This window comes from Mugil cephalus, chromosome 1, assembly GCF_022458985.1.
Source record: "Mugil cephalus isolate CIBA_MC_2020 chromosome 1, CIBA_Mcephalus_1.1, whole genome shotgun sequence".
Lineage (NCBI taxonomy): Eukaryota > Metazoa > Chordata > Actinopteri > Mugiliformes > Mugilidae > Mugil > Mugil cephalus.
Window position 1 is genome coordinate 31,581,880 of NC_061770.1, and position 12,178 is coordinate 31,594,057.

General features: G+C 39.8%; 1 protein-coding gene across 1 annotated transcript; it reads right to left on the bottom strand.

The window, feature by feature from the left end:
• Positions 1-5,963: 5,963 nt before the first annotated feature.
• On the bottom strand, positions 5,964-11,716 carry LOC125005598 (butyrophilin subfamily 3 member A2-like; the record flags this gene model as incomplete). The annotated part of the gene is made up of 4 exons (XM_047581089.1): positions 11,582-11,716; positions 8,196-8,220; positions 6,214-6,624; positions 5,964-6,115 (listed from the first exon to the last, which is right to left on the bottom strand). Coding segments are annotated over exons 1-4 (723 nt in total), but the record flags the coding sequence as incomplete, so codon positions are not given.
• Between the last annotated feature and the right edge of the window lie 462 nt (positions 11,717-12,178).

The following is a 12,178-nucleotide window of genomic DNA, read 5'->3' on the forward strand; positions in this document are numbered from 1 at the left end:
ATGTAATGTCCAGACCGTGTGACAGAGACTCAGGGTTTTAAGACATTTTTATCCATTTAACCATTTTTAACCAACAGTTTGAACCATCTAGCAAAATGGCCGACGTCCTGTTGGTTTCAGTGAATCTTAGCAGGACACATGTGTGCATGGAATTTCATGGCCATGAATAAAATGTAGTTCATGGGGCTTTTATTTATTTATTTATTTATTTATTTATTTGAACCTGATGGTAAATGCAGCAAAATGACAACATTTTCACCAGAAATTGCAGAATCTCAGAATCAAAATCATCTTCATGGCCACGTATGTTTGGACATATGAGGAATTTGTTGTGGTGGTTGGGACAATAAACATGAGACAGAATCTCCTGAACTGTCCTGACTGTTTAAACGTGTTAAGTCTGAGTATATTCAGGAAACAAAGAAAGACATAAACACACTATGCTTGATTTTGACCAGTTTCTTTCTGATTATCTTTATTACAATTTGTGTTGAACTCATTGTGTGTCTCTGTTGTGTTGGATGACATTTGGTACAAGAGCTGAATTTGTCTTTAAACTGCTGAATGTGTTTGTCCTGTTTATTTTGTGTTAACAGCATCAGTCTCTAACCTGAGAATTTATACGTATCCACTCCATTAAACACAAGAGGAACTTCTCACTTCTTTCAAGAATAAAACTACACAGACAACTTTTGTTTTGTGTGTGTTGGTCATGGTTCAGTCCTGTATCCTTAATCCTCATCCGCTACCGGTACCAGGGTCTGTATCCTCACCCCAGAGTAACATACAAACAATATAAATAATAACCAAACATAGAGAACTGGCAGTTTTAAGTTTTTATTTTAATATTGTATTGTATTATTCAATTGTAAGAACATTTAAGCTTCTCAATGTAAATGAAATGAAAATCTGTATCATCATCTAGTTCATAAATGATCATATGTCTTTATTATATCAAGATTTACAGTCAAACGTGTCAAAAAACAAAGGTAAAACACTCACATATTAATTCTGTCAGATTTTAACAACATAAAACACTGACGTCATCCTGTAAAAGTCTTTAAACAAACCAACGTTCACATCAAACTTGACTAATCCAATAAAATGGAGCCAAGTGTTTCCAGAGACTTTCTCTGCAGTGTGTGGTTTCTGCAGGAAGATCTGAGTCGTGCTATTTCTCATCTATAATGTTGCTGTTTGCTGGATTACTGAACTTTATTGAAGGAGTTCAACTGGGAACTATTTCACTGCAGAAAGACCTGGACTCTGTCTCCAGACTTCCAGGACTTCAGCTCCTTCAACACCAGGTAACCAGAGACAGCAAAACGAGGCTTATGGTCTGGATGGTATATCTGTAAATGTAGTAAATCAAAGGTCACAGAGTCACAGTCAGAAAATAATAATTAGAAAAACTGAAGGAAAAGTAAGAAAATGGAAAATAAAACAACATCAATGAAACATCTACAAAGACTCACATAAACATCCTTTCCAGCCTTGAGTTCCACTGATGGATCAAATGTGGCTGTGATGGGTTCCCTATTGTTGATCAGGACTTTTAACTGACGTCCTCCCAGTGGTTTGTCCTGCAGGACGGAAATGAAACACAAGAAGAAGAATGAGACACAGAGACAGGAACAAATGAATGTTGGTGTCTATTAAACCTGTTGCATCAATATTTTCTATGAAAATAAAATAAAGAAAATAGATTTTGACTCTTAGAGAAACATCACCTGATCAGACCAGTTTCTCAGACAGATAAAGTAGCTCTTGGGATTAACGAACACAGTGATGTCTCCTGACGTCTCCTGACTGTCTGAGCTGCTGCTGTTCTGTGTTTGTTCAGGTTTGATTCTCTCTGACTGGGAGGAGACGACATCCACAGATTAGTCCTTTCACATCAGTCAGCTTCATGTTCTATCTCTCAATCATTCAGAGAACTTTTCATCATTAAACATAAATGTGATGAGGAGGTAGGACCTAGAACATGAGGAGCTTTAGAAACCAATCAAAGACAGACAGACAATGACAAGTCTTTCTGCTCTTAGTTAACATCATGTTTCTAGTGGGAGGTTTGGCTGTTTTCAGGAAGGATGTTTGTTAAAGCTGAATAAAAAGTTACAGCAGATGATTCTTAGTAAAAAGAAGAACATCTGTACTGGATTTCTCTCTCTGGAGAAACATGAAGAGAAAAATTTAGTTTAGTTGTTGTTCTGATTTAAGTTGGAAACTACTCTCCAATAAATTATGATTTTGGGGAAAAAGTCCAATAAACATTGAATTAAAAGTGCTGCAGGTTGATGTTTCTGTGTGTTTGTGTTTCTCTCTCTACATCCACAAGTTTCTTCATTATGAGGAGGGAGGAGACAGAAAGAGAAGATGAGATTAAATATGTTCTTATGTGTTGTGTTGTGTTGTGTTCTAATGTTTTGTGTTGTATTCTTGTGTTGTGTTGTGTTCCTGTGTGTTCTTGTGTGTTGTGTTAAGTTCCTGTGTGTTCTTGTGTGTTGGGTTTTGTTCTTATGTGTTCTTGTGTGTTCTTGTGTGTTGTGTTCTTATGTGTTCTTGTGTGTTGTGTTGTGTTCTTATGTGTTCTTGTGTGTTGTGTTGTGTTCTTGTGTATTGTATTGTGTTCTTATGTGTTGTGATGTGTTGTGTTCTCATGTGTTGTGTTCTGTTGTGTTCTTATGTGTTGTGTTGTGTTCTTATGTGTTCTTATGTGTTCTTATGTGTTGTGTTCTTATGTGTTCTTATGTGTTGTGTTCTTATGTGTTGTGTTCTGTGCCAAGTGAGTTGAGATCTCAGCCAACCAACAGCTTAAGAGCATGGTACTAAATGTATGATCGGAACTTGAATTAACAGCATGAGTAGAGACAATACTATGATTTGAGAATGATTTTGATTAAACATGTTGATTTTCAGTAAAGTAATTGAGATACACAGGATGTAAAATGAATAATAATTGAATCAGTGTAACTAAGTGTTGCGAAATCATGAGCAGAATAAGATAAACAGGATGTAGAGGGCCAGCAGTGGGGATAAAAAGGGGAACTGAAACTTTGTGGCCTAAAAGCAAGTCAGGGCATGTCCAAGCGCATGGTTAGTGGAAAAGTACAGAAAGAGAACTAATGTCTTAATATTAATTAATGAGTCAGGGGGGTAACACCCTTATTGGATAAAAGTAGTAGGGGGGGAATGGTTAGTCATAATGATGTGTGGAAAATAGGATGTGTCTCGATTTAGAGAGTATAAAAGATGTAACTCAGAAATATACTACGGGAACATCACCTCGGACGCAGACTGTGCTGCATGCGGACTGAGCCAACTCCCTCGCAGTACTATTTTGGCTTTTAAGAGTTTGGTCTGGATTCCCCCTGCCTAGCAGACGAAGTTGGATTATCTTTCACACTTTGGATTTCTACAATTTCTTGGACTTTGTACGGAGTCGAGGAGACCTATTCGGAATACAATTGTGAATGATTTAAGGGTTTTTACCAAAGGACAGAATCATCGTTCATCAGGACTTCCCTATTTTACCAACTCCTTTCGCGGCAGTAAGAGGAACTAGGTTTGGGTGTGGTCGCATCGGCCGTGCGGCTCACTCGACGCCTGTTCTACTTAAAAAAGGATTTTTGGACAGTTTTGGACATTTTTACATTACCCCTACTTCACCTGCTTGGATCATGAGTAATTCTTTTTTGATTAAGTGATTTTAGAACAGAATCTTAAGAGAGTTTATTTCTGATTAGGTATTACATGATTGAGGTTTAAATTGATTTTAAATATTCATATCTTATGTTAACCAATGTCTGATCCTTGATCGAATTAATTGAGCTGTTGCAAACCGCTATTGCTGAACCTGCAAATAAAATTTGGCCCTAAAGGTCAGAAGTCTTTGCTGACGATTATTTCTCCCTTTTTGCTGGTACTGAAGACAGTAAAACAATAGGCAATCTTAATGGTAGCTCCGACACCTTGCTCTTATTGGTCACACTAGTCGTTTCCACTTAAAACTATTTCTATGTCCCTGGGGCTTCCAGCCTAGCCTTTAAATTATAACCTGGCAAGTACCAAGTGCACAGATCCATTAGGGGTAAGCCACCACAACTGACGGGACTCAACTTCGGACCCAGCTGCGGGAAGCCTCCCTGACTGGCGGTTCCGGGGGACGTGAGGAAGCGGGGCAGACGTCAGGACTAAGGGTGGTTAGAAGCCAGGCGAGTTACCCCGCCTACAGCTTGAGTAGTGCTATCATTGAATTCGGTTGGAGTAATACTCCGCAGACGTGAAGCCATAACCCTATAGTAAACGGAGAAGCTGTTATACCTGTTCCGGGATCTAACATCTGTTGTGTTCTTATGTGTGGTGTTCTGTTGTGTTGTGTTCTTATGTGTTCTTATGTGTTGTGTTCTTATGTGTTCTTGTGTGTTGGGTTTTGTTCTTATGTGTTCTTGTGTGTTCTTGTGTGTTGTGTTCTTATGTGTTCTTGTGTGTTGTGTTGTGTTCTTATGTATTCTTGTGTGTTGTGTTGTGTTCTTGTGTATTGTATTGTGTTCTTATGTGTTGTGTTCTCATGTGTTGTGTTCTGTTGTGTTCTTATGTGTTGTGTTGTGTTCTTATGTGTTGTGTTCTTATGTGTTCTTATGTGTTGTGTTCTTATGTGTTGTGTTCTGTTGTGTTCTTATGTGTGGTGTTCTGTTGTGTTGTGTTGTGTTCTTATGTGTTGTGTTGTGTTGTGTTCTTATGTGTTGTGTTCTTATGTGTTGTGTTCTTATGTGTTCTTGTGTGTTGTGTTGTGTTCTTATGTGTTGTGATGTGTTGTGTTGTGTTCTTGTGTTTTGTTGTGTTGTGTTCTTGTGTGTTCTTGTGTGTTCTTGTGTGTTGTGTTGTGTTCTTATGTGTTGTGATGTGTTGTGTTCTTATGTGTTGTGTTGTGTTCTTATGTGTTGTGTTCTTATGTGTTCTTATGTGTTGTGTTCTTATGTGTTGTTATGTGTTGTGTTCTTATGTGTTGTGTTCTTATGTGTTGTGTTGTGTTCTTATGTGTTCTTATGTGTTGTGTTCTTATGTGTTGTGTTGTGTTGTGTTGTGTTCTTATGTGTTGTGTTCTTATGTTTTGTGTTGTGTTATGTTCTTATGTGTTGTGATGTGTTGTGTTCTTATGTGTTGTGTTGTGTTGTGTTGTATTGTGTTCTTGTGTGTCGTGTTGTGTCGTGTCGTGTCGTCTCTACATGTTTCTCCATCTCTTCAGCCTTGTTCTTCAGTTCTTCTTTGGTTTTCTGCAGCTCTTCTTCAATCTTCTCATATTTCTCTGTCAGCTATCAGACAGACAGATGGATGATGATCAGTCAGCAGGTTTACTGATCAAACTTTCTTCAAACTGATCAATCTAAACCTTTAATCTTTTACTTCTTGTCTCTTACATCTTTAGTTTCTTCAAAAAGCTTCATCTTCACTGTTTCCTCTGTCAGGAGCTTTTCTCCTCTTTCTGCTTCATCTCTGGATCTTTTCTTGGTTTCTGTGTAAAATCAAAGCAGCTGAATTCAACTAGAAAAGACGTTTGTTGGTGTTTTACATCATTAATGTGGTGACTCATCTGTAACTTACTGGTTCTATTTTGTCTCCACACAAAGAAGACACATGCAAAAATAACCATGATGCTAACAGCTAAGCTAACAGCCAAACCAGTGATGATGGGAACAGCAGAACTGAAGAAATCATCTGAAATGAAAACACACAGAGTTACATGACATTTCTACACAATCACACACAAACTGTGTCAAACTAAAATCATGTCATGGTCCGTTCTCTAAGCGTGTTCTACCTGGAACATGTATGTGAGCCTCTCTGGTCTGGTGGATGTTGTTCTGTTGGACTCTACAGGTGAAGCTGTTGTTGTGTCTCTTGTCCACAGTCACTCTGCTGCTGACAGTATAGAGGTCATCAGGACCTCTGACTGTCTCTGGAGGTCCAGCAGAGAGCAGGTTTCCCTCAGCGTCCAGCCACAACACCTCAGGCTCTGGATACCAGCCTCTGGATTCACACTGTAACACCACTCCTCCTCTGTCTCTGTCCATCCCTGATAAACTGATGATGGGTGAGGCCGCTGTATCTGGAGCTGAGAAACAAAATGTTTCAAACCAGAGTCAGTGGAAGTGAAACTCAACTTCAGGTCAGAGTTGATGTCAGAGGACTATACTTTATACGTCTACTCACCAACAACAAGCTCAACAAACATCTCTCTATTCATGTCTACAACGTAACATCTGTACGTTCCTTTATCAGACAGCTTCACGTCAGAGAGTTTCAGTGAAATGTTTCCATGTTTCAGTTCATCAGGGAACAGAGATGTTCTTCCTCTGTAGGACGGATCTTTTTGCCTTTTAAAGTCTGCACCAGTACGCCACACCAGGACGAAGAGGTTTGACCTCTTCCACTCCAACGTTGCTGCAGAAACGTCCACTGAAGGTTTGATTTGACACGGTAGAACAACGTCATCACCAACTCTTGCTACAATTGGTTGAAGTGAATCAACTGACTCCGACTTTCCTGGAAAGAAAAACAGAGGTTTGTTGAGTTCTGGACTAGAACATATTGAGTTAGTGTCATAAACTTCATCTCTGGACACTTTTGTTGATTATTTTTGCTGCTCATACAAACATATTGAAGGGACTCAATTGTTCAGTTCATTCAAAAATTATTTCTTTTTTTTTTCATTTATTTAATAAAATTTATTTCATTTAATTCTTTCATTTTGAGATCTGGAACATCATTAATCAAAAGAGGAAACCAAAATATATTTTCAAGGAAGCTCTGGATTCAAGTGAACCAGTTTGTCCTCAGACTGGGACAACCAAACAAATCCATCAGACACACAGCAGGCAGTTTAGAAGTCAGTTAACACAGCTCATCACTACATCTACAAGTGCAAGATAAAACTCATGCAAAGAGAAAGCCATAAATTTACTAAACCCTGAAACACCTCCAGCTTCTCTGGACTCGAGTTCATCTGAGACAGACTGACGCAAAGTGGAAAAGTCTGCTGTGGTCTGATGTGTCCACATTTCAAATAGATTTGGAAATCATAGATATTGTGTCCTGTGGGCTACAGAAGAATGTGACTTTTCAGATTATTATCAGTGCAATGTTCAAGAGCCAGCAACTGTGATGGTATGGGGGCGTATTAGTACCCATGTTATTTCTATGTTTATTTATTTTATATATATATTTATTCCTATTGGTTTATTCTGTTTTACTTTCCACTCAGCCTTACATCATTGTTGGGTCCCCTGGGCACAAATGAAATCTTTCTGAATCTGAATCTGCTGGTTCCTTAGGGTTAGTGGAGTGGTGTTCGTGGATGTGACGGCCCAGTAACCTGTCTGTCTTTCACTGCAGTTTCCCTCCCGCAGACCTGGCAGAAGTGGGCCGTCCAGAATACTCCACCCCTTTGGGGTGTGGTCTAATTGTTAAAAGGCCGCCTCAGTCATTGTGCTCTCTCTCTCTGATGACTGAGCACCTGCCTGGATTGGCCGACACTGTGGTATAGTTTGTGTCTGGTTCTATATACCCACCCACACACAACCCCCTTCAGTCAACCCTCTTCATTTGAAACCATTCGTGCTTGTGTATTGCTGGTGGTTAAGTTGAGCTAAATAAAAAGGGTTGAAATTGACAGTAAAACCATGTGATTATGGTCTCTTCTTTGTTTCAAACCATTGAGCCGAGGTTGTAACAGTGCCTATGGTGTCTGTGAAGGTACTATTAATGCTCCAAGGTAGGTTTTGGAGCAACATATGCGCCATCCAAGCAACGTCTTTAGTTTATTTCAGGGAGACGATGTCCAGACACATTGTTAAAGTCTTCCAACAGTAGTCTATGGCTTTGTAGTAAAAGACTGGGGGTAGACCGCCTCTTGAAATCCAGACCTGTCCTCCACTGAAAATGTGTGCCGCATAATGAAGAGTCAAATAACGCAAAAACCGTTGCTCGAGCACAATTGGGAAATAATTGCACCTACAACACTTCAACTATTAGTGTTGAGTGTTTGGTTTTTATTATTCATATGTATTTTGACGAGATGTAACTCTGACCTTTTAAATTTTGTATTGTTCATTAGTTACCTCTAGAACAGTGAGTCAGGAGGAGACACAAAACCAAACTGGTGATGGTTCTGAGCAGGAAGTGAAGGAACAGACCTTCCATCTGAAGAATCAGAGAGTCCTGAAAATGAAACAGATGATTCCTCACAAGTTAATGTACAGTTAGCTTTAAAAACGTTACAAAATCCGCAAGCATTATGATTGTAGGGGAGTATGCCATTTGAATGGTGCTTGGACTTTATTTTGAAGTGTGAACCCTTTCCCTTTTGCAGTTCCTTGCCTACTTAAGTTTTTGAACATAAATGAAGAATATTGGTTTAAATTAGGGCTACAGGGCAATGTCCGAGCCTCCAGTCTACACCCAGCAACTGTAGACTGCAGAAGCCCCGAGCCCCTAATGTTATCCCGCACATTTCTTCTTATTATTACTTTTTTCCTCTTCCTCCCATTTTCGTCGCTAAACTTATCCTACAACTTGAAAAGCTGGAGGGCGAGTTATATATCAAAATGTGCAGCTCGATAGGGATTGGTGTGCTATTACTTTTCTTTATGAAATACAAATTTTTTTGTGACGTAATTTGCGAAAACTGCAATGAATTTCCCAAAAAGAAAAAAAGACTCTGTTTCGTGGGTAAAGTGCCTGTCCGCTCTCCATACACTCTAATGCAAAGTTTTTTCTAGAAAAGGAAGAGGACCTTTGTCTTTAACTCACAAGTGTTGTCCAATATATTTACTCCAGGAGGACAAAAAACATATCAAAGTCTTCAGGAAGGTCTTACGACACCCACGGTCTGCTTGTTTTTCTGACAGGAGCTACCGTTTTGTCACAGTAAGCCCAAATGTGAGACCAGTGAAAAGGGGGGAAATCTCGCTCTTTTCTCTGCGCGCTTCCGTCGTCATTGACGACCACTGTGAGTTGCCACGACAACCCCTGAGCCACAGCTCTGGGCCACAGCTGAGACCAATTCATTAATCAGATGTCTTTGCTGTTAATACAGCTGATCCCTGTGTCCCATACATTAATGTTACAACAACACACACCAACACACACACACAGGTAACTTTGTGATTACAGATATACACACAGGTGCACGTAAGCACACCACATGCACACACAAACACATAGGTACCTTTATGTTATTACAGTTACAAATACACACAGGAAGAGTAGTAGGATACAAAAACATGTGCGCGAAAGCGCGCATTACTCTCTCACACAGATCTTCAGGAAACAATATGCTAACTGTGCTAAATGTGGGTTAAGTGTGCTAACTGTGCGACACGTGGGTTAACTGTACTAAATGTAGGCTAAATGTACTTAATCTAGGCTATCTATGCTAACTGTACGCTAAATGTGCTAAATGTGGGTTAAGTGTGCTGGCTGTGGGTTAACTGTGCTAACTGTAAGCTAATTGTGCTAAATGTAGGCTAACTGTGCTTATTCCCATGTTGACAGAGATGGTACCCCCGGCATTAGCTCACGTAGCCCCTTCAAAATTTCCCAGAGGGAATTTCTAGTGTGGCAATACATCTCTATTACTCTCATATTCTGTTGCAGTATTTCCTGGGGTGGAATTCCCCAGGTGGTATTGTTGGTCTTTTTCCCTCTTACATTATTCATGCAGTATTTCCTGCCCTCTTTGCCACAGTATCAACAACTCCAGGCCTCAGCTTCAGTAAAAACAACAATAATCATAAAAACTATTGTAAAGCAGCAGTCAGAGCATTTGACTTTTTGTGACAATGATACTTTCATTTCTGTTTCCTCTACAGTGAAGTTTAAATCTTCCTTTGTGAATCCTCCTGTTAGGATTATTTTACACATTCACATTTGTCACCTATAGTTTGTCCAACTTTCCAATATCCTGTTCAAAGATCCAAACAACTGCATCAACACTTTCACACTGACACAAAGGAATAGAAAATAAATCTCAACTTCACATATCAATCTAGCTTTGGTTTAAAATCAAGAGACTCTTTGAGAAGAACTAAGGAAGCACAGAAAAGATAAATCAACTTCAGAAGACGACATACCTGCTGAGTGAAGTTTCTGTCATTAAATGCGTCTGGAAATCTTTTCCACCGACCACTGACCTCAACCAGCTCCAGTTTATTAACAAGGTTTCATCTGTTAGATTCAGCTTTTGGTTCAAATAATATAAAAACTTCTAAATGACCATCGAGGATCTCCCTGTAAATGTGAACAAACCAACAACATGGAGACTTTATGTGTCAACTTTAATGATTTCAGTTTTCTGGGTGAACTTTGACAGTGTTGCCAGTTATAAAATAATAAAGAATGTGGAGGCTGATCTTCAGGAAACAGATTTCAGTTTGTCTGGAGACTGAGACACTGGACCAGTCAGGCTCAGACTTGAAGAGCAGAGTTTATTGAGTATTGAGCTTATTAACATGAGTTTACAACTTGTTTCAGCTTGAAAATCCTTATTCGTCCTTATATTCACCAGAATGGTGTCTCACCCAGACACCATCATGTTCAGGTTGATGTTTGGCTGCTTTTCAAAATAAATGAATAAATAAGAAAAACACAAAAATGCAAGATCCAATCTGTCTGATCTGACTGGGGAAGTTTTATTCTTTTTTAAAGGACAAAAAATGTGAGAATATTCTGTAAATATCTCATCTTCTAATACCTCTTATCATTAGGGATGTGGGGGTTGCTGGAGTCCATCCCAGCTGTCACTTGGCGAGAGGCGGGCCCCACCCTGGACAGGTCTCCAGTCCATCGCAGGGCTAACACAAACAACCATTCACACTCACACCCTAGGGGCAATTTAGAGTCAACAACGAGTACCCAGACAAAACCCATGCAGACACAGGGAGAACATCCAAACTCCTAGAAAGGCCTCAGATCTTCTCACTGGGAGAATGATAAATTTAATGAACTTAAACGTATCAGAAAAGTGTTTTTCACCTTCACCTTACGCCAGCTGTCCCTTACATTATCAAAAGACACCTGTAGTTTGTCCTTTTACCACTGAGTTTTGATTTTCCACGTTATTTTGAATGATGCGTTCCAGTACCAGCAAGTATAAATAAAATCTGGATTAATAGTAAACTGCTGTCAGGACTGATTTCTACTTATTGGTTATATATAGTCATTTCACCAGCGATGAAAACAGGATCATACTTAGGACTTATTTCAGCTAGGAAGTCTGAGAAGTGATGAGTGCTGTGTTTTGGGGGTCAGTATATCACTGTGCACAGTACAGAACAAGAACAACCCAGCTCAAACATGACTGACTCAAAACTGGTGGATGAGGCCTGTGACAGATGTTTACAGTCAAAGTCTTGCTTGAATATGGTTGTAATTCCCCTCCTCGACCAGTCACTCACTTAGTGCTGATACTGAGACACAGGCACTCTTCCAAATCTCAGTAAAACACGTGACATCCAGTTCATGTGTGATGGAAAGGTCATTTTAGGATTAACGTCTTATTTGCTCTTGATCTAGCACTGACCAGGGAAACCCTGGTGGAAGGTGGAGCAGGAAGCTGATTGTCAGTCCTGGGGGCTCGGGCCAGGGGTCCAAGGCTGTGGGGATCCACCCTTGCTCTGCGTCGATGGAGAGAACTGATGCAGGTGTGGAACTCCATGGCCGATGACAGGCACCAGCCAGGTGCAGATAGGCTTCAGAGAGCAACGGGAGACAGAGCAGTGATGAGTTGATCCCAGGACTGGACAAATAATCGGCCCAGGCATTTTGAGCCGAGACCGACACGGAAGTTTTTTCCCGATGTTAGGGAGCGAGACGGTTGTTCAGCTTATTGTTGGTAAGAATCAGGGTTAATGTTCACGGCCATTTTTGATTAAGTCTTCAAACAGAAATCCTTCTCAGTCTCATTTTAGCATTGAAAAGTAATTTTTACCACTTAAGTTTGCTAAATGCTAATACATTACAGTCTCTTATAACTTATAATGTACTTAGATGAGACTTCTTTAACTTCATAGTTTGCTACTGACCATGATGGAGGCTGCATAAGTGTCTGAGTGATGCTCCTTCAAATGTTGTGTTCTTCACCTAATTTCTAGCCACATTGTTTGTAGCATGTTGTTAG